The sequence below is a fragment of the Apium graveolens genome, unplaced genomic scaffold, assembly GCF_009905375.1.
Source record: "Apium graveolens cultivar Ventura unplaced genomic scaffold, ASM990537v1 ctg2959, whole genome shotgun sequence".
In the NCBI taxonomy this organism is placed as follows: Eukaryota; Viridiplantae; Streptophyta; class Magnoliopsida; order Apiales; family Apiaceae; genus Apium; species Apium graveolens.
Genome location: NW_027417873.1, coordinates 77,401 through 100,787, shown reverse-complemented (window position 1 = coordinate 100,787; position 23,387 = coordinate 77,401). Strand labels below are relative to the sequence as shown.

Here is a 23,387-nt window from a genome sequence, read left to right as displayed (position 1 = left end):
ATGAAGAAATAAAAGTAAACACAACCATTATACATACACACCCCTTTTACACACAAATACATCTACATGTTTCTATTGTTAAAATGAAAAATACAAAACAAGCTCATTCATATTAGGGTTCTATGTATGAGGGATTAACATCTTCAGAGCTCTTTCCTCAACTAAATCAGTCTTCATAACTTCAACACAATTGTAGCAGTTAAAATTAGGGTTTGAATTTAGGCTTTTATACAAGGCTTGAATTACAATTTATGCACAAATTGTTTGGAGCTTTCTTCATGATTTCAATTAGATATTGTTTATTTTTGAGCTTTGAGTTTTTAAAAAAATTAGAACATACTAATTGATCAAATGAATTATGATGATGAACTTAATGATTTTCTAATTTGGGTGTTGGGTTCATAAATTTATCATGTTTGACAAGTTTTGCATGTATTAGAAAGAAGGGTAACTTGATGTTTATTCCTAGAGGACTACATCGTCAGAAGATGTGGATGTGTAAATATCACTATGAAATATCGGTTGGTTTTAATGATTCAAGATTTATAATTAACAGTCATTATAATGAGTATATCTCCGTCCTTGTAATCATGAAACTAATTACAGTCACACATGTGCATATCTCAGACATTTAATTGTATAATATCTTTAGAGTCTATATCCAAAATTAGTGGAATATTTCAAGGAATACACTCTTGGCTACATGTATATATTTACATACAAACATTAGTAATATAGACAACCTTCAAGTATCTTAAGGTATCAGAGCTAAAAGCTTAACTGTATCAAATTCTAACCCTTTTTTGGGTATAAAAACCCTTGTGAAGTAAGATAAAACATACACACTCTCAACACTTTCTGCTCTTGTATTACTACCCTAATTTTACAAGCCAGATTCTGATTCTCACGCCGGAGGTGAATCGGGGGTCCAAACCCTCGCATTCTCTTCACTTTCAGGTACGGCCGAAGCCTTCTTCAACCCAGCCGAAGCCTGTTCATACCACCGAAGGATCTGGGCATAACATTTGGCGCCGTCTGTGGGAATACGAGAGTTACAAGTTGAGAAAATGACAGAAATTCATGAGCATTCACTGCCACCTGATTTTACCAATAAGGGACAACCATCCTCCCTAGTCGACGAGGACGGGGTTATCACGTTAACCTCTGAAGAAGAGGCCTTACTCCTAAAGATTCGGGCAGAAAAGGCCGCGGAGAAGGGTAAGTCCAAAGTTGATAAGATTGACAAGGAAGCAGAAGCGCGAGCCAAGAAAAGAGAAGCTGATGCCCTCCGACTCAAAGCCTTGCAACTGCAGAGGGAAGAAATTGAACTGCAAGAACAAGTCTTGAGAGAAGCGATGCGGGCCGAAGAGACCGGCGGAGCACACAAGGATAGAAGGGAACGAAGGGCGTATGACGAAGAAGATGAGTTTGACTCTGATTCGCATCCCCGAAGGAAGAGGGCTAAGCAACCCTACTCTTCCGATTTAGATGACGAGCTCGATGGATCCCGCCTCAGGCTCAACCGCTTAGAGAAGGCCCTCTTCGGTGATAGGAGGCCCGATCGAGAACCTGTTGTAACACAAGAGATTGAACTGTACCGACCCCCTCCGGGCGAAGAGAGACAATTCCCAAGATGAGCGAGTTCAACGGGAAAGGGGACCCCGAGGACCATTGTGAAAAGTATGAACTCCTGATGGTTGGGATGGGCCACAACGATATAATGCTGTGCAAAATGTTCAAGACTTATCTCAAAAGGTCTGCCTCGATGTGGTACAAATCCCTGAAGCCTCGGTCTATCGGGTCTTACGAGCAGTTGAAGAGGAAATTTTTAAAGTACTACTCGCACCTGTGCCGAAAGGCGAAGGACACCGAAGCCTTGGTCCATTGTCGGCAGAGGGCGAATGAGGAGCTGGGTGATTATCTTGCTAGATTCAAGGAAGAAGCGGGAATGGTCACCAATCTGGACAAAATCAAAGCTATGGGCTTCCTAACGGCGGGGCTAGACCCCTATAAAGGTAAAAAGCTTCGTTCATCTCTTTACGATTTCCCCCCAAAATCCCTAAATGATATATATGTGAGAGGCGAGAATATTCGCCGCAAGATGGAAAGTATTGGGGGATATAAAGACACAAGAAGGGATGACCGATCAAAGCGAGCCGACAGATATGAGGGCTCAAGATCAGGATCTGACCGGAGGGATAGCAGAAAGGAAGGAAGGAAGGAAACAGATCGTGGGGCTGAACGACGTCGAGATAGAGATTCGGCCGTGTTCACTCCTTTGAATGCGCCGATCTCCAAGATTCTCCATGAGATAAAAGGCAAGCCGGGATTTGTTCACCCCGCCAAGATGAAGGTCCCGAACCACAAGAAGAACCCCGATAAGTACTGTGACTATCACAGGGACAAGGGGCATAACACAGATGAATGCTACCGCCTCAAGAAGTTCATTGAGCGCATGATCAAAGACGGCGAGCTTAATCAGTTCGTCCGAGATCTGAGAGATAGATCGGGGCCGAAGGAAAACCCAGAGGAGGAAGTAGAGGCCGATGAGCCAGAACGAAGGGACAGGATAAAGGGGCGAAGTAAAAACTATATCTGGGGGGAGCATCCTGGATAAGGATAGCAAGACTGCAAAGAAGATGTACGCCCGACAGGTGTACAATCTGTATCAGTTCGGGCAAGCAAAGCCCCACATGCCCATGACCTTCAGCACTGAAGACTATGAGGATGTCATTCGCCCGCACGAGGACCCTTTGATCATCAATCCTATCATCGGGCAAAATAAAATATGGAAGGTGATGGTGGATACCGGCAGCTCAGCCAATATACTATTCCACAAAACCTACTGTAAGATAAACTTGGCGGGAGAGCAACTAGAGCCCTGCAATGAAGCCCCCCTCTATGCAATCGGAGACCATCCAATTCAGTTCGAGGGAACGATTACCCTTCCGGTCCTCCTGGGCAAGTTGCCGTATACCGCCGAGAAGTTGGTGAAGTTCTACGTGGTTCGGATTGAAAGCCCGTACAATACAATATTTGGCAAGCCCTTCTTATCTACTTTCGAAGTAGTGGAGTCCATACCTCACCTCAAACTCAAGTTCTCAACTGAAAAAGGGGTAGGAAAACTGTCCGAATCATAATGCTCGAAGACCTTGAGAAAGATCAAGAATATGAAGGGCCGGATGAAACCGGAAAGAGGAAGCGGGCAGAATCCGAACCCAGCGGGAGTCGGGAAACATTGAACATTGAGTTGGAAAAATTTGGTGCTGATCTCTCGAGTCCTATCGCCGAACCCGCGACAGAGACTGAAGAAGTAGAGTTGTACGCAGGCCATTCGGGAAAGATGGTACGGATAGGCAAAGACATGGGGCCAGACCTGAAGGCGAAGGTAATAGCTGTCATTCGGCAATACCATGATGTGTTCACCTGGGGGCCCGAAGATATGCCCGGATTGGATCACAAGACGGCAACGCACTGCTTGAATGTGCAGCCTGAGGCCAAGCCGGTAAAGCAAAAGAAGAGGACATTTGCAGTCAAACGACAGAAGGTAATAGGGCCGAGGTGGAAAAACTTTTAGAGGCCAGATTTATCGAGGAGATCGAGTATCCTGACTGGCTAGCCAATGTGGTGGTCGTGAAGAAGTCGAACGGGAAATGGAAGATGTGCGTGGATTACACTGACCTCAACAAAGCATGTCCGAAGGATCACTACCCATTGCCTAACATCGACCAACTAATAGACGCAACCGCAGGATATGAGGTACTTAGTTTTTTGGATGCCTTTTCTGGTTATCATCAAATTGTTATGAATGATAGGGATGTGCCCAAGACAGCGTTCATAACTCCGAAGGGGACTTATACTTATATTAAAATGCCCTTCGGACTGAAGAACGCTGGAGCCACATTCCAGCGAATGGTGAATAAAGTCTTCAAGGAGCAGATTGGAAGGAACATGGAAGCATACATGGATGATATGATAGTGAAGTCACTGTTCCAAGATCATGCCGATGACTTAAAGGAATGCTTTGAAACTCTCCGAAAGAACAACATGAGGATCATTCCGAACAAATGTACCTTCGGAGTCTCTAGTGGAAAGTTTCTCGGGTACATGGTCAGCGCCCGGGGGATAGAGGCAAACCCGGAGAAGATCGAAGCGGTTATCAATATGGAACCTCCCAAATGCATTAGAGATATACAGAAATTGACGGGCCGACTCGCCGCCCTTCGGCGTTTCATTTCCCGGTCAGCCGAGAAAGCACTTCCTTTCTTCGCCGTGCTCAAAGGGTCAAAGAATTTTGAGTGGGGGCCCGAATGCCAAAAGGCGTTCGAAGAAGTAAAGGAATATTTAACAAAGGCACCACTCTTGATGAAGCCCGATCCGAAGGAAACTCTTCAGCTTTATCTAGCTGTGTCTGACAGAACTCTGGGGGCCGTCCTTGTGAAGAATTATCAAGGCAATCAACATCCCGTGTTTTACGTGTCCCATATTCTCAAGGACGCAGGGACAAGGTACCCCAACGCCGAGAAATTCGCATATGGGTTGGTTATGGCCTCCCGAAAATTGCGACATTATTTTCAAGGCCGGATGATCCAAGTTGTCACCGATCAACCTCTGAAGATGATTTTGACCAGGCCCGAAGCCTCCGGGAGAGTCGTAGCGTGGTCCATTGAACTCAGGGAATTTGATCTCGAATATGTCCCCCGAACGGCAATTAAGGCCCAGGCTTTGGTCGACTTTGTGGTTGAATGCGCATTCTCGGGTCCGAAGGATCTCTCGCCTGAAGAACAACTAATCCGGATCCCGGGGAAGTGGAAGCTCTTTGTAGATGGGTCGGTTGCCGGAAAAAAAGTATGGGGGCAGGCTAGATCCTCTCCAGCCCCGAAGTATTTGAATTATGCCAGGCCATAAGGTTCGACTTCCCCTTAACAAACAATGAGGCCGAGTACGAAGCCCTCCTCGCAGGAATGAAGCTTGCCCGAAGCCTCAAGGCGAAGCACCTAAGGGCCTTCAGCGACTCCATGTTGGTTGTGAAACATTTCACAGGGGAGTATGAACAAAGGGATCCCCGAATGAGAGCCTATGCTACTAAGGTACGAGAAGCTTCTTTATCATTTGAAACCTTTGAATTAAGTCAAATTGGCAGAGAAAACAATTCCAGGGCAGACGCACTTTCCAGGCTAGCTTCGGTCGAGAAACAGAACTTAACCGGTTCTATTTACCTCATCGAAGCCAAAATGCCTTTGATCGAAAAGAAAGAATGCCTAGAGATTCACCAGGGAAGCGACTGGATGACCCCCCTCAGGAACTTTCTGAAGAAGGGCATTCTGCCACCCAACCGGAAAGATGCCTTGAAGGTTAAATACAGAGCATCAAGCTACACTATCATCAATGGGCGAATGTATCGCCGATCAGTAAGTCAACCCCTTCTACGCTGTTTGAACAGCGAAGAACAGCAACAGGCTTTGGAGGTAGTACACGAAGGAATTTGCGGTGAGCATCTGGCTGGTCGTTCCCTTGCCTTTAAAATTCTCCGACAGGGATTCTTCTGGCCCACTTTGAAAGCAGACGCCATCAACTATGCAAATAAATGCGTACAATGTCAGTTGTTCTCCACTGTCCCGAAACAACCTCCTGAAGAGATGACCTCTATACTAAGCCCAATTCTGTTCGCCATATGGGCCGTGGATATAGTTGGCATACTTCCTACCAGCTCGAGGCAAGCGAAATACTGCATAATCGCCATTGACTACATGACTAAATGGGTCGAAGCCCGTCCTCTGTCAACCATAACAGAAGAAGCTGCTAAAAAGTTCTTCCTGGAACAGGTCATTCTCCGGTTTGGCATTCCGAAAACCTGCATCTCAGATAATGGAACTCAATTTGTTGGAAACAAATTCCGCAAGTTCCTGCACCACTTCGGAATCCAACAAAAATTTAGCTCAGTGGCCCACCCACAAGGAAATGGGGCGATTGAAGCGGCGAACAAGGTGATATTCCGTGGAATTAAGAAGAGGTTGGGCGAGGCAAAAGGAAGATAAGCGGAGGAACTCCCTTGGATCTTATGGGCTTACCGAACCACCCCCCGGACATCAACCAGAGAAACTCCTTTTAGAATGGCTTATGGCACCGAGGCCTTAGTTCCTGTCGAAGTGGGCTTGGAATCATACCGAACCGAGACCTACAATGTGGGAACTAATAGCTTCGGGTTGAAGGTGAACGTAGACTTGTTGGAGGAAGAAAGAGAAGCCGCCCATCAAAGGAACATGAGGTATTTACTGCAAGCGGCACAACACTACGACTCCAATGTGAAGAAAAGGGCCTTCGGAGTAGGAGACCTAGTATTAAGGGAGTTGGCCGCATCTATGCCGACCAAGCAAGGAAAGCTCCAGCCGAACTGGGAAGGGACTTACAAAGTGACCGAAGTCGTTCGCCCTGGAACCTATAAGCTCGAAACGTTGTCTGGCGAACAAATTAAAAACACTTGGCATGCCAGTCGCCTTCGGAAATTTTATCAGTCAGAAATTTCTAAAAAGCTTGTATTTCAATTATATGCGAAGAATGTAAGCAGTCTGATTAAATAAAGATGCATTTCCTGTCAAAATTTCTTTATTTATACATGCTGCGGCCGACCGAGTATTATCTGAGGGCGATCCCGAAGAAGATAAACACTTCGGCCGCCGCCATTGTCTAATTTGTTAACAGAAAAGACACAAGGGGCAATCACCCAAAAATCGAACATCATTACACTATATTGGCAACTTGGAATTGGTAAACACGAATTAAGGGCCTTAAGGGGCAATCCTAGAATAACGCCCTATCATTCGTCTTAACTTAATTATTTATTATTAATGAGGCCCAAGGAATCCCTGTCCCGGGGCGATCAAAGGAAGGACATGGTTCTTCGGCCTAGATAATGAAACAATTAATCCGACCAGGTTTAGGGGTGATCCCGAAGATGACCGCCGATCTAGGGGCGATCATAAAATGATCAACGCCCATGTTCCCTCGCCTGAATTAAGAAGGGATTAACAGCCCGAACCAAGCTTCGACCTTCAACCCTTGGGGCCGTAAGGGGTAGTGAGGCAGCAAAAAATTAAAATCATTATTAAAATTGTTAAGGCAAATGAATAAGCCGAAGATACGATTCATTTTATTCAATTCAATAAGATCGTTGAGGCAAATGAAGCCAGAGAGGCGATTCATTTTATTATTAAAATCGTTAAGGCAAATGAATAAGCCGAAGATACGATGCATTTTGTTCAATTTGATAAGATCGTTGATGCGAATGAAGCCAGAGATGCGATTCATTTTATTATTAAAATTGTTGAGGCAGAATAAGCCGAAGATACGATTCATTTTATTCAATTCGATAAGATCTTTGAGGCGAATGAAGCCAGAGATGCGATTCATTTTATTATTAAAATTGTTGAGGTAGAATAAGCCGAAGATACGATTCATTTTTAAGGCGAACAATTAAATGCAGTCGGACAATGCAGATGAAAAACAGATGCATTAAAATATAAAACCCCGAAGGCTAGTTAAATTACAAAGAGTACCAACTACAATGAGTACCAACTACTACCAATTACAAAGAGTACCGATTATAAAAAATAGAAATACAGGAAGACGAACGAAGAATGCCGCTGCAAGATTTGGGTAAGACCATGGAAACACCAATGGCAAACTTCGCAACAAGATCATCTTCAGTCATGTCAAGCACCTCAGTGCTGAAGGTTTAGGCTTGAGGGTCTTCATCCGAGAGCTCTTCGTCTTCGCCGGAGGAGACAGGAGGGACTTCGACTGCTGGACGACCGATAGGATCTTCCAAGCTGTCGTCCAGCAACTGCTTATAGTCCCAGTTCAGGCCATGGGCCTTCTCCAGGACATAATCAGCGCCGAACTGGAAACAGCGCTCCTCAGTCCGGTCCAGCTGTTTCTGCTTTTTCCGAAGCTCCTTTCGGGACCTTTTCAGCTGGACATTCCGATGGGAGATCCTCCGGTTCGCCCTCTCCAGCTCGGTCTCCAGCCGGGATCTATCCTTCTTCAGCTCAGCGGCTTCGACCTCGTTCTGGGCTTTCACCCTCACGAGCTCCTCCTCGGCCGCCGCAGCCCTCCTCTCCAACTCCTTCACCTCGGCCATGCGAGTCTCCATATCCTTAACCTTGTCCTCCACGGCTGCGGCCCAAGGGGCAGCCTATAAAAAGACGACAAAAACATTACTAAAGGATGCCGAAAAGAAAAAAGTGGAAGAAAAATAAAAGGTTAAAAACATACCAAGGACAGGAAGGACAGAAGCTCCGTGCAGGCTTCGGTAGCAGAAGCCGAGGCAAAAGTCGGGAGATCGACCGGGAGCTGAAGACCATGGCAGAGGTCCGAAGCCACCTCCTTCGTGGACTGCCGAGCAGGGTACACCGTATGGTCGGACGTAATCACTCCCCACCCCGGGAGATAAGAACGCACTATCCCCTCCTTGCTCCGGGTCCTCTTGGAAGGGTTCCCCTCTCCCATGTACTCCAGATCGTCCCCCTCCTCGGCCTCAGAAGCCACTCGAGATTGATGGGGCGACGAAGGCTTCTCGGTCGGGGCCCTTTCACCCGTGCCCTCAGATGGATCGGGCATAGCCCCCTTGTCGGCCGCCTTCTTCGCCGCCTCTTCGGCCGCCCTTTTCTCGGCCGCCCTGGCCTTCTTTCTCTCGATCAGGGCCTCCCTTGAAGACACTGTAATAAGAAGGGAAAACAAGTCAGTCCAAGCATATATATAGTCGAATGCATAAAAAGAAATGGAAATACAGGCGTGGGGACAACACTAAAAGACCAAGGAAGAAGTTTTGTTACCCCCACCCCACAAGCTGAAGAGCCAATCCTTATCCCGAAACTCTTCGGGACCCAGCTTCTTCACATTGACGTCCACCAACGCCGTGTAACTATCCTTCTCCTCCAAGGTCAAGCTTGGCATGAGAAGCAGAGCAGGGGTTTACATCCCGCCAAACCGACATGGCCGACAACCCCGGGCCACTCATATAGCACCAATGTGTGTGAGTGGACTTATTGTTCGAATTGGTCGCCGTCCAATCGGGTCGCCCTGCCCGACGAGCGATGGATGTAAAAACCCGCACTCTTCGGATTCCTCCTAAAATCGTAATGGTACCAGAATAGGCGAGTGCTGGGTGCGATCCCGGCGTGTAGACACCTGTTCTAGAAATAGTTGATATGGATGAACCCGTTCGGATCCATCTGCCCGAGGGCGATACCCATCTGGAAGAAGAGGTACTTGATCAGCTTCAACGGGCGGCACCCTCAAGCCGCATTTGAAGGCCGCCTCTGAAATCCCTACGGCGCAGCCTCCATATCCTATCCGGCACCCCGGGAGTGTCGAAGATCCTCTCGCCTTCCCTCGGCGCATACAGCCAACAAAGTCCTCGGGGAACCGAATAATCATCGTACATCTGAACGACGCGCCCTTTCGTCAGTTCAGATCTATTATTGGCTGCGGGATAGTCGGCAGCCGAACCATATAGGGCCCGTCCCGTCCGCTCAGGGGCGAATGGAAGATGTTCCCACCAAGCTGTTGGATAAGGGGTCCCAAGAATCCGGGGGGCGTTCTACTCGGTCCATATCCCTGTATCAGGAACAGAGAGACATTAGTCCATGTACTCGGATTAGCAGATAAAAGAAAAAATAAACACCCGAGTACACGTCCCAGGACCGAACGAACCAGAACCCCAGAGGCTGTTTCCGAAGGCTGCTCCCGAGCCAAGCCCACCCGAAGGATGTTCTTGCCTATAGAGCCTTACGCAAACATCGCTCCAGACCACCTGTTTAAGCCCTGGGTCGACTCCCGAAGGGTGTTCTAAAACCAAGAAATCCCGAAGAACGTTCTTGGTCATAAAACACCTCAGCATGCCATCTTTAAACCCTTGAGGCCTCCTCAGAATTGGTAAAACCCAGAAACCTATGTTACCTACCCAAAAACCCCAGAAAAACACAATAGCACACACAAAAACCCAGAAAATCCCCATAAACCCAGAACCAAAGTTCGCATGCAAACTCTATAAAACACGGGAAACTAATATGCAAACTTAAAACTGGAAAACATGAAGAGAAACTTACTTATTTGAAGGTGCTCTTGGATTGAAATGGGATGATTTGGGAAGACGGAGTTGCTGTTGCCCGTGATTGAGAGATTCTCCGCGATTTGTCACTGTGTGTGGAGAAGCTAAAGTGATAAAAAGGAAATGAAACCTACAAATGGGCTTATATAGGCGCCTAAAATTAATTTAGAGAAGCGACGTTTGGGGGTTTTTGAAATGGACGTCCCAGATCAAGACGGTTGGCATTCAACGACAGAGATTAAGTCATGAAACGACGTGCCACCAGCTGTCATCAATGCACTGCAAGTCCCCATAAGCTTGCCACGTGTACGACCGAAGATCGAGGCGGGACTGAAGCGATCGCCCTAGGGTTCCTTCATCCCCATATGGGCCGAGACCGGTGTCCGTCGGCCGGCCCGAAGGCCCAGCCGAAGGACAGGGACATGTTGGTTATAGGCCCAATAAGGCCCATTGAACGAAGGCCCGTTAAGCGGTTGTGCTACTGGGCCGAAGGACCTCCAGGCCCGCGCCGCTGAGGCCCATGGAAGCAGCCCAGGCCGAGGCCTGCTACTCGCGGACCATTGGACAATGCAAGGGACATAACGCCCCATTTTCACTCCCTCATTAATGGTTGGTAACGGAAGAACATTCATGGCATGATTGGGTATAAAAACCCTTGTGAAGTAAGATAAAACATACACACTCTCAACACTTTCTGCTCTTGTATTACTACCCTAATTTTACAGCCAGATTCTGATTCTCATGCCGGAGGTGAATCGGGGGTCCAAACCCTCACATTCTCTTCACTTTCAGGTACGGCCGAAGCCTTCTTCAACCCAGCCGAACCTGTTCATACCACCGAAGGATCTGGGCGTAACACATATATACATATCTTTAGTTTGATGAGAATCAAATCAAAAAATATAGTTCTAATTGTGATGGTTAGGGGCTTTGTCCTGAAGGGTGATGGTCTTTGTTTTGAAATTGCTTAAAGAAATTTCACAAGTAAGTTATCACATCAAAGAATTTTAGACGTATCTTGGAAAATTGTTATAGGTCCCGATCTCGTAGGATACTTCTCGTCAAAGTAAATTCTTTTTAGGACACATTTATCGGGATGGCTGAATATTTTTTTTGCCTAACCGACTTAACAACCAACTGAAATTACGTTACCTAATCCATTAGCTTTAATGGCTCATCATAACCAATCAAAACTTGTTACCAAATTCACTCTTATACACAATGTATACTTAGATTAGGTTATAATGCATGTTGGAATGAATTTTTATGGACTTGAGATGATATGTTATGATATATGATTAATCAGATGGACCAGAGAAGAAAACCAACAATGAAAATATACTACTTTTGTGTTGGTTTAATTAATCATTAATCAATATGTATTTAATATATAATTTATGCATATTTAAAGGTAGGCTAATAAAATAGGAAATAAGTATATTAATACATGTGAATAAGCGTGCAAATATAGATAGTTCAACTAATTAATGCATAATATAAAAACTAGAAATGCACATAATCACACAAAATTAAAATAAACCCTTGTCTACGGAATCCCAACTATTTAAATGATGGGTAGATAATATTTTTATAAAACAAGGAAAGTGTTAGTTATTTTAGATTTTAAAGTTTGAAGGTAAACTCTCTCCGTCCCAATTTATCAGTCTTGTTTGGCTTTTTATGGTCAAATTAACTCAATTTTGACCGTAAATAAAAATTTATTTTTTCATTATTTTGAAAAATAGAAATATATATATATATATATATTATAATAGATTAAATTTACTTTTTAGTGATATAAATTTTATAAATATTTTCGATTATATACCATATAAAATTTATAGGCAAAGTTTGGTCATTTTGACCGCAAAAAGTCAAACATGACAGATAAATTGGGATTGAGGGAATAGTAATAATTAATATAAATTAGATTTTTTGAAAAATACCCAAGAGCAAAAATATTTTGCAAAAATACTGTCATTTTTATTTTTGTTTGCAAAAATAATTTTTTATTTGCAAAAATACTATTTTTATATTTTTGATTTGCAAAAGTACGGTATTCTGCAACTCGATTCAAGTAGATGCAAACTTCGAAAAGTGTCTTCAATTTCATGCAATCTCATGCAACCTCAAATACAACAAAAAAACTCGATTCAACTAGTTGAATTTCTGCTCAATTTTGGTTGATTCCGTTTTTTTACAAAAAGTTTTGGAAGATGATAAAATCCCAAAAAAATTAGAAAAGTTAGATTTTTTGGTAATTTCTCAAATTTATATACAAGTGAATGAATTGGAATCAAGAAAATAAACTCTCCTCAGTTGATGTTGAGTAACTTATACAAGAGATCAATAATATTATCAAGAGGTATACCCACATACGTCCTCCACCAATTTAGTAATATTTGATCAATAAAAACTATATGCTACTAATTCATTTGTTATTTTGAAATGTATCACATATATATAACTTTACAGAATATAATAATATTTAGTCCATGCGATTCCGTTGCTTGAAATTAAAGGGCACTGTGCCTAAAATTGCTTTCGTGCGATTGCTATCCCGAGTTCGTTCTCTTAGGAGCGTCCTCCATTTTGTCTGCCACTCAGTCTTGGTGGGATTTTTTTACCCCCTTCGTGGGATTTTTTTGCCGTTATTTTCCTAAAAAATTTAGGATTAAAAATTGGTCTTAGGTTTGGATTTGATCTGTATGTATGTCAGTTCAAATTTGGCTTGTATAGGCTAGTTTTCGTTTCAATTTTCTTTTTGTGGTGCTTTGAGCTTTGGTTTCGTTTTGAATTTGTTTGGATTTTGGTGTTTTTTTTGTTGGCTAGCGGATGACATGGATTCTTCTTCTTTTGCTATCTTGAAAAAGGTTTAGTAGATGGTTTTGGCAAGCTCTGGATACCTATTTGTTTAGCATTGTAAGTAGAGTTTGAGAGTAAGTGTTAACATATAATAATTAGTAGAGAATTATGGTATAACCATACCTATTTGTTTAGCATTGTGAGTAGAGTTTGAGAGTAAGTGTTAACATATAATAATTAGTAGAGAATTATGGTATAGCCATGACTATATTAGTTTGTTGTAAAACAGTGTCCTTATTATTTATTAGTTGCTTATTTTGTATCTAATTTTTTTTAATTATTATGAAACTCTATTTTCCTCTCTATTTCAACATTATGATCCTTTATCCATGATGTTGGCTATAATCACAAAACTTATATTGTCTAAAAATATGGTTGTGAATAACTAGGGAAACTAATATATATGCGTGTTGATTCTTGAAATATATATAGTTTTAATAGGTTAACAAAAATTTTATTTAAAAAGCCCAACCTGTTACGGTCTCTCGAGTTCCTCAGACCCTATATCTGAGTGGTACATACTAGATATGTTAGATTCGAATATAAGTGAGGTGTTACAAATACCAAATAAAGAAAAGTTGTTACAAGTTCGGCAAATGATTCAAATCAAATATTCTCATAGTATTTCTATGTGTATATTCCACACTTTAAACATTATTCATACACTGTAGATTCTGATGTACATCTAGATAGTTTGAACTAGGTGTGTACAATTTAAATTCAATTTGCTGTATTTGCACTATCTTTAAGCTGCAGTACATTCGAATGAGACTATTGAAGATGTCAAATTAATACATAAATATAACATAAATATCCGGACTCCTAACCAAATCCTCCATGTTATGCCCAAACCAACCTTAATTGTCCCAAATTTGTTTCACCAAATTGTAGATCTCATAACCATCAATAGTCTGATCAGTTCAGTGCAATGAAACCTTAGTTGAAAAGTTGAAAGTAAAATGCCCAATTCCAGAATTTCGATGGGGTTGTCGTGCAGCAGGTTGTTGTAATGGTCTTCTTCTGATAGTAAACCTCGATCACTCTGATATGTACTTGTGGAATCCTAGCCTTGGAAAAATTAAGCGTTTCCCAGGTGTTGGTGATACAGTCCCATTGGCAGAATTAATACAGATTCCCCTGGGTCCGTATTGAACAAGCTAGGGACGTAATCTTTCCTATCACATCCTGAACAAAACATTAAGATATCTTAATATAATCAAACAAAAAGCAATATAAAAGAATTAGAAAGGGAAATAGTGTGTATACCACGCCTCTGCCTCTCTGCTTTAGCAACCCTTTTGATGTAACATGAACAATCCCTGATAAAACTATAAATATTTGAAACAAAAAAATAATCAAAGATTAGAATTGACAACATCTAAAAATTAAATCAAAATCGAATCCATTAGAAACTACTTGTACCTTTAGCACATGGACCATGATTTCGTCTCCAGATATGCTCTCCTCATCATCTTCGCTGCTCAATTGATTGGCCATTTACTGATTTATGAAGTTCTTGAATATGGTAAGATGGGGGCGGCTATATAGGGTTTATGGGGTATGTGCAACACCCCCGACTCCCAGCTTATATAGGCAACAGTTAAAATATGGGAAATTTCCTGGAAATTTCTTATTCTTAGGTTGTATTCAATTGAGATTTTGAAAGATTTTTATGGATTTTAGAAATCTTGGGTATTTAATTTGGATTTTAAACAATCCTTTAAAATCTGAAGGTGTTCAATAAAGATTGGAATTTTTTTTTAAAATCTGAGTGTACTCAATTTAAATTTTAAAAAATCAATCAAAATTTGGTTGTATTCAATTTGGATTTTAAAATTTTCATCATAATATGATGGTATTTAAAAGTCTATGAATTTTTTTTTATTTAAAAAAGTTGTGGATTTTTGATGGATTTACTTGTACATTTTTATTATCTTGAAATATCTTCGAAATATATGAGATCTTGATGGATTTCTAAAAAACTCCACAAAATCTGCGAGAGTCTATAAGATTTTGGATTAACTCCATCAAAATTCACAAAGAATTAAAATCAATAAAAATCTTTTAAAATCCATAGATTATTGACAATTCTTTAAAATCTGAAATGAATACACCCCCCTTAATTTTCATTAGTCAAGTGATTTTCTATTTTTTTTCTATTTGTTTGTTATTTTTCTTCACTCATATTTTTTTAATGTTTAAGAAGACTTCTTTTGTTTGTTTTAGTTACTGTCCCCCAAGATTCTTTACCTACTTTCGCCTCATGCCTGACACGTATTTTAAGGCTATTATACAATATAGATCTATATATATATTTTTTAATTTTTTTATATATAAAATTTTAAACACTATATTTTTATTTAAAAGAAAAAAATATTTAAAATTATTTAGGAAACCGTGTTTTACGGGAGCCATACAATGTATGATGTTCCCTCTTCCCCCAATGTAAACATCTCAGTAGGACGGAGGGAGTACATCATAAAAATTAAAACAAAGTTCTAATTAGGTTCTTTATTTTATTTAATTATCTAAAAACACAATTCAAATGATAAATTTTGAATATAAATTATTTCTTGATGTAATGAGTGCAACTGTGATTGTTAAAAGTCAACAAGAATCATTCAAAGTTTGAACTTTTATAACTAATTTAAATTCTAATTTTTTCATGAAATAGGCATTTTTAAGAAATTAAATTAAACATTTTTTAGGAGTTAAAAATAAATAGTAGAATTCAATTTTTCTGAAACACAGTATGTAATTTATAAAAAAGTTGCTTAATATAAATATATATATATTAAAAACGTATAAAATAAGCCCTATTGCATAATTAATATAGCCTTAATTAAACCTAATATGGTCCGTAAGAAAAGCCCATTAAATAAGGTATGAAACCCTAAATATTTATTAATTTTATAATTAATAAATAATGGGAAATCAGCTATCAAATAATATCCTATTCAGGGTATAATTCTTTGGAGCTTGGCCTCCAAAAAACTTGAGAGGATAAGTAATCAACTTCCTGCATTCTAGGACTCCAAAATTCAGTCTAAGTCCGAGACTTGTTCACCAAGTCTCCTAACCGGAACCTAAATTAGGATTGCCCACGCCTATATAAAGGGTCTCACCTCGCGGATCAGAACTACATTTTTGGCTTGATCCTTTGAATATATCAAGGTACGCATCTTGTGAAGGCAGATTTAAGTCCCGAAACACGAAAGCAGTCAATCAAGGGCCTAGAGCTCACGAACCCTAGCATTAATTATAAACTAGTTTTTACCCATAACATTTGGCGTCATCTGTGGGAAGAAGACATCAACCATGGTAACCCCACAAAGCAGAAATAACATTCCTGAAGGAGCATCAACTTGAATTACTCAAACAATCTCATCCGCTATTGAGATTCCACCTCACCCACCTCCTCTCAAGGGACGGAGAATCCAATCATGCCCCAATCTGGATCTCAGCCAATCGCGACTCTAGGAGAGAACTGTGACACCCTCAATCTCGGGGTTAGGAAATGAGGACTCACACACCTCCAATCTAATAATTAAATATGCATAAACCACGATTAACTACTAACAGGTTCAACAGGATAAAGTATGAGACAAGATTACAACTATCAATCACAAAATATAACTTACAAACACAAAATATTATTAAATAAACAATATCGATTCCGGCTGGGAACCGACATATAACCCATTGTATCTTTAAACATTTCCTTCTAAGCGCGAGCTCACTCTTAATTACCACTACCTGCTCTGGCAACCGGAAGCCCTCAACACGGTAGGGACCACCAAGTACGCTCTTACGAGCAGTGCGCCTAAGCCTGACCATCTTCTTGCTTAACTGCCATGGTTAGATTAAAACAAAACAAATGAGTATAAAACTCAGCAAGTAACTATATAGCAGTTCCACAATATCAGTTCACAATATGATTTACCAAACTCAGGGCATTCTACTTTATTTGATCTAGGTGGCAGATTTCTAGCTTTTGGGTTAAGGAAAGGTTTTTGAAGGATAATGTGGGGCTTTCAAGGAACAAGGCTCAAAGCAGGACGAAAGCCGACATTCATCACAAATCATTAAAGGATCAAAATAGATCTTTCAATAGAGGAAAGCAACAATATTTCATTATATGGAATCAATCATATGATCAACAAATGCAAGAATCGGGGTTCTCGAGCTTCAAGCTTCACATTAACATAATCCACTCTTTTCAAAGCAATATAAACCATTTTCATTTTCAAGAATCAATTTACTGAACAGAAAGTTTCAGTTCCCTTTTTAAACAATCATTTAGAACCCTTGATTGGATCATTTCCTCTTTCCATTTCATTATAATACGGATGATCAGCCCGTACCGACCTCCATCCGGTCTTTGAGGTACCAATCGACATAATTTCATCCTTAAATTGGACTAGCCCCGCTAGCCTCTTACCATGACTAGACTAGTCCTACTTTCCTCTTACGTCCCAATCCAATCCATCAGGAATTCATTTGGAAAACCTTGAGTTGGAAAAACAATTAGGTTTTCAAAAACTCATTTCATCATTACCAAGAATTTGAAATCATTCGGACTCTTTCAAGTCGAAACTCATTCTTAAATCATATTTTAAGGAAACAAAGTTCAGGGAGTGATTCAAAGATACGCAAGGAACAATTCATAAGAATTCTGTATCAGGGAGAATAAAGCACTTAAGTTAGAAGGATCAATAGTTGTTTAGGGATCAATAGGGTGATCAGGAAAACAGGGTATCATTAAACAGGGTTAACAAGGATAATCAGAGGGTTCAATATAATCCATGGCTTAATAGATAACTTGAACAGAAATGACAGATTATCAAAGGGTTGAATCATTAAGCTTATCAATAACAGTTTATCAAGAACAAAGGCAGGGTATCTCAAATCAATATCAGGGTTTCATAATTAAACAGTTCAATACTCTACATGGTATGAACAACATTCTCTTTATAACCATTTACACAAGTAATCAGAGTTACTTGCCTGAATTTGCTTTCCTGAAGGTTGAACTACTGCCACCTAGTATACCCTTTACTTTCCTAGCCTGAATGCCCTCACGCTCCGAATCTACAATAAAACCAAACCTTAATCAGATTCTCAACTCTCGTTCCCGGAACGATCACTCTATACGATAACTAGATTATATCCTTGACTCGAGTACACGAATATAGCTTATACACATAAGCACATAACACATTCCTTCTCGTAACCTTTATATCTTTATATAATTAATAATCGAAGCGCACTTGCTTAATCTTAGCTATTTCTCAAATCACACTAATATAACTTTACGAGTACATGATTTATTCACAACCAAACATTTACGACCATAGCTATCACTTATAGCTCTTTTTTAATATCAAACGATTTAATTCCCTTTTTCTTTTACTCCTTAATTCGAACCGAAACATACAAAAGAAATCCAATATATTCAATTTCAATCTCACACAATCATGCACAACTAATGCAATTTACAAGGTTCATTTACTCACAATTAATCATCACTTAGTCACATAATTATAATCACATCACATAACACATACTTCATTGACTTAATTATGTCGCAAAATTCTCAGTCGTCACAAGAACCCTCAAAACTCGACTTTGAATGCTCCTTTAGGGGCACAATCTAAGGGTTTTGAGATGTCAACTATGGTCTCAAGGAGTTGATGAGTTTCTAGATTAGGTAATGGATGTTGATAATTTTTTAATAACGATAATTTTATTAATGTCATGGGTGTTCCTAACAATATGCAGGCTGCGATAACTCGGGTCAAATCCCGAGCATTTTTCAAAACCGGGTCCAGTCCCGATTCCGAGTCCGAAATAATCAGAAGCCTACTATCCTAATTGTAACCAACTTGGGTAAACAATAATCCCACCATAGGCCCCCAAAAGATCATGACTTATTGGTGCATATAGTAGTAGTACTTTATCTTATAAACTGAACAGAAGTCCCAAATCTTATTGATGTGGGACTAAGATATTACAAACTCCCCCACCTAAAGTTTTGACATCCTCATCAGGCCCGAACAAATAGGCCATGGGACAAAGATCATACCTCTCTACATATTATGAAATAATACCGGCTGGCTTTGTGTTACCACCTCCGAATCTTTATCCATTTTAGGATAATAGCATTAGCTTTCGTATTCCCACCTTCGATAACCTGATGAATCAAGATTTAGAGAGATAGCTCTGATACTATAGACGACAACCTGGGTCAAACCATGAGCATTTTTCAAAACCTGGTCCAATTCTGATTCTGAGTCTGAAATAAGTCGAAGACTACTGTTCCAAATTCAGCCAATTTGGGTAAACAATAAGCCTACCCAAGGCCCCAAAAGATCATAATTTATTCGTGCACATAGTAGTAGTACTTTGCCTTATAATCTGAATAGAAATCTTAAATCTTATCGATGTGGGACTGGGATGTTACATATGCTAAGATGGTAGAGTTTTGTTTGAAAGGCGTTGGTTGTAGATGGTGGGAATAAAATTTCTCCAGGGGCGGCAAATAGTACTGGAACTTCTTCATGAGACAAATACTAGATGTCGGCAAAGAAGAATCGTCACTCTACATTATGAACATCTCCAGTTGGTTTCAAATTTCTATAATATAATAATATATAGAATTTTTTTTAAAATTATTCACATTTAATGTCACATAATAATATAAGTTATGGTCAGAGAAGTTTATTTACAAGAATCAAATAATGAACTTATGGCACAACAAGGCACATGCTTGTTTGTTCTTTACTTGTTCTTAATCAAACAATTAAGGTAAATTTCTGAAAAACTATGAATGCTATTTTTTAATTTCCAAATAAACTCTTTAGACCTGGTTTATAATTTGATGTAATTATTGATGGTAGTGCAGGTCAAATACATATTTAGTCAGAAATAGGGGTTTTTTAACTTTTGGAAATAACGATTATATGTAGTTATACGAGTAATGCTACTAAATGAATGTTAAATTATAAATATTTCTAGTTCTATATCGTGAATATGAACGAATACATAATGTAGCCTAGTTTTATTTAATGTAATATTAATTAGGATTTCATAACCAATTTATTGCTCTTGGTAATTTTACACAATAGGTCTAACATCAGCTTTATATAGGTTATATTCATCAAATTAGTGGACACAAAATTTAACTTATAATATGTGGATTTATACTTGGGTACCACCTTCAATCAAATACTGAATAATAATTGAGCCCAGTGACATCAAACATTCATCCTTCTAGAAAGATAGTCATTAGTCCAAGACCGGACTTGCATCAAAGAACGGTCCCAACAAGAAAAAGAGATATGTCAACACACTTCTTGCCGGAATGTCGGCTAACACCCAACACTCTTCTTGTAGAACAATATCAAAAATAACACCAAGGAAAATACCAAACATTCAATGTCCAAGAAGGATAGTCTCAAGGCCAAGAATAACATCTTTACAAAGTTCAAGGGCAAAGGTAAGAAAATAGTATTCATTTACGTTTTATATTCATTTCTTAAATTTTCAATTACCATATTATTTACGTGTTTTCACCTTAAATTTAACGAGAAAGTTGTATGAAATGTATACATTATTATGATAAACTAAATTCATCACATGGACACATAATTATGTGTCAATCATAATTTTAGCAATATATAGAGTATCATAAATACTATGTATGCTGTACTTTTACATTATATATTTCATTCATGATCTTTTTTTTTATAAATAATTTCATGGAAACTAGGTACTTTGTTTCTTTCGCCAATAACAAATTTGCTCAATATTTAATTTATTTATTCTAGACCAAGAAATTTGAATGAATTCTTACTCCAAGAAAAAAGAGTCACGAACAACTGAAAAATTGGTCTCAAATTGCCCTTGTAGGTTGGAAATGAGTGCAAAACTGACCCTCGAACAACCAATATAATCGATCATTTAAAACCAGGTTGGTTGGAAATAAAAGGTAAACCGAGCTTGATCGACCAACTTTATTGATTGTTTATAAAATTTGGATACCTTAATATGTGACCCCAAATACCATACCCCAAACACCATATTGAAAATCCACGTCATTACTATTTCCCCAACTGACCTATATTTTAGTCGGAAAAGGTTGGTCGCAAATGTAGAATTATTTATTTCCAATTTTCGGTCGTATATAGACACAAAAAAGTTGTATGTTATATTTGGTCGTGTATATAACAGTAGGCCAAAAATGATTAATCAAATCAATTGTGCAAAATAGACAAATGTTGAAGGAGATAGTAGTAAATGATTTGAATTTGGTTGCTTATGGTGAAAATGGTGGTTGGAAATAACTTTAATTTGGTCGCTTTAAAGAAAAGTATGGTAATATCACTTCAATAATTTGGTAATTCACAAAAACAATATATTAAAATTGAATTCTTTTAAATGCAAATAATAGAGTCATATAAATATTTTTCATTATCGTCATAAAATAATAAGTGATACAATCAACTAAAACTAAAATACATTATTACCAAAAACTAAAATAAATTACAATAGAACTAAATTAAACACTAAATAGTAGAATTCTTTCATCTATAAAATCATCCCCTTCTTCACAAGTGAGCCATCTTCTTCTTCACATTTATTGTTTTCAACATTTGTTGGAACAAAGTGATTTTTCTAATTACCCAAATTAACCGAGCATTGATTAGTATATAAACATACGTGTAGTATTGAGAAATTTGAATACAAATTCACATATGTAAAAAATATAGAGTTAAAACATCTTTACATTAAAAAACTAGATGGATATATCAAACACCCATTCACAATTAAGTTTGTGATATGATTACCAATTAATTTTGAAGAGGATGAAGTTGATTACACCAAAAATTAGTTATTGTAATGATATGATAAATAAAATAGAAATATGCAAATAAAAGAAATTAGAAAGAAAACATATTAAAACACCAAGTTGGATTAAATCCAACCTGAATGATTCAAAAAAGCAGTTGGTTTTGTAACTAGCGGTTTATTCAAATTTTCACGAAAATTTGAATTTTACAGGATAAAGTAAAATAACTATATTCGGCCGGTTACAATCAATACGCGATAGGTTTGTAATTAAGGCTAATTTAAATTTTCTAGAAAATTCAAATTTCCACCCAAAAAAATTCGTGAAAATTTAAATTTTTCAGGCTAAACTAAAATAAGTAGAATTCTTTTGCTTATCGTCTTTAACTGATTGGTTTTATAATGATGAGTTATTCAAATTTTCAAGAAAATTCAAATCCCCCTTCAAAATTTTACAAAATATAAAACTTTTTTTGGGCTAAACTAAAATCGACTGAATGCGGTTGGTTATAGTCTCCGGGTTGTTCTTTATGTCTTTAAAATGAACGTTTTTTATTATGAAACATTAAAATCGAACCTATGTTGATATTTTTTGGCGTGCATGTAGATCGTTTTAAAAAATAATATATTTTTTTTTATATATTTAAACAAAAAATTGAAAAATTAAAATTCAGTCCGTTATTTATAGAATATATAGGTCACTTAGATCAGTCGCTTTTGAAATCATAAACCACCTATTAGTAAGGCTGGCAGTTGATTTTGGGTAGTTACTTTTAAATATGGGTTGGTTCTAATATAGTCTTTTTATTGGTTGGTTTTAGACCATTGGTTCTAAAATTCAAAATAAATCTTATTTCCAACCGATGAAAAAATGATTAAATATTAGAAAAATATAGTCGTTTATGTTAGATGGTCAATTTTGCTTTAAATGTGGTCTCTTTTAAGGCAATATGAGTCACTTTTTCTGGAATATAAATGGTAAAAATTGGTCAAAAATACACTAAATACACTAAATGTGCCTAGAATTGATGTTTCGAAATTACTCAAACAAGAAGATAATAAAGATGGGTACTATAACTTATTTATGGCTCACAAGCCAAACAAACTGAATTTGTATTAAAACAAACTTCTTTTTGCTCGAACGTGACGTGTCACTTTATCGATCAATAGTGTTGCGAAACAATAGTGTTGTGACATTGGATTAACCGTCTGAACCTTGAAAGCCTAAAAAACTATAGGAAAGTAAGATTTGTATATATATACCCTAAGTTTTTATCTAGCTTATGTGTTTCATCTTCTTTGACTACAAAAGCTGCCGCATCTCCCGTATATGTAGGGCTGTGAGGTAGGGTGCACCTCATGACCTGTTTCTAGAAGATGGGCCTTTACTGCATCTAGAACCTTCTTACATATGGACATGTCCAATTTAAATGTGAAGCCCAAATTAATTTTTCTTATAAATAAGCCTGTCTATTTCAACTTTGGAATCCACATTAATTAGGGTTAATTTTCTCACTTATTTAAAATATTCTTTATTCTTTATAATCCTTTTAAATCACTG

At 38.6% G+C, this 23,387-nt stretch overlaps 3 protein-coding genes and 1 long non-coding RNA gene across 4 annotated transcripts; 3 read left to right on the top strand and 1 right to left on the bottom strand.

The window, feature by feature from the left end:
* The first annotated feature begins 1,633 nt into the window (after window positions 1-1,633).
* Window positions 1,634-2,617, top strand: LOC141700838 (uncharacterized). Its single transcript, XM_074504523.1, has one exon. The coding sequence runs from the start codon at window positions 1,634-1,636 to the stop codon at window positions 2,615-2,617; it is 984 nt and encodes a 327-aa protein (XP_074360624.1).
* Window positions 2,618-2,639: 22 nt separating this feature from the next.
* On the top strand, window positions 2,640-3,140 carry LOC141700837 (uncharacterized). Its single transcript, XM_074504522.1, has one exon. It carries the CDS (start codon window positions 2,640-2,642, stop codon window positions 3,138-3,140), a length of 501 nt encoding a protein of 166 aa, XP_074360623.1.
* A 2,973-nt stretch (window positions 3,141-6,113) lies between these two features.
* Window positions 6,114-6,581, top strand: LOC141700836 (uncharacterized). The gene has a single exon (XM_074504521.1). The coding sequence runs from the start codon at window positions 6,114-6,116 to the stop codon at window positions 6,579-6,581; it is 468 nt and encodes a 155-aa protein (XP_074360622.1).
* A 7,128-nt stretch (window positions 6,582-13,709) lies between these two features.
* LOC141700828 (uncharacterized) lies at window positions 13,710-14,523 on the bottom strand. Its single transcript, XR_012566546.1, has 3 exons — window positions 14,399-14,523; window positions 14,243-14,304; window positions 13,710-14,161 (listed from the first exon to the last, which is right to left on the bottom strand). It is a non-coding gene; the product is annotated as an uncharacterized LOC141700828 (long non-coding RNA).
* Between the last annotated feature and the right edge of the window lie 8,864 nt (window positions 14,524-23,387).

Bases quoted from the DNA above. Each gene is read 5' to 3' on its own strand.
- LOC141700837 (XM_074504522.1), top strand. From the start codon at position 2,640: ATGTACGCCCGACAGGTGTACAATCTGTATCAGTTCGGGCAAGCAAAG.
- LOC141700836 (XM_074504521.1), top strand. From the start codon at position 6,114: ATGGCTTATGGCACCGAGGCCTTAGTTCCTGTCGAAGTGGGCTTGGAA.
- LOC141700838 (XM_074504523.1), top strand. From the start codon at position 1,634: ATGAGCGAGTTCAACGGGAAAGGGGACCCCGAGGACCATTGTGAAAAG.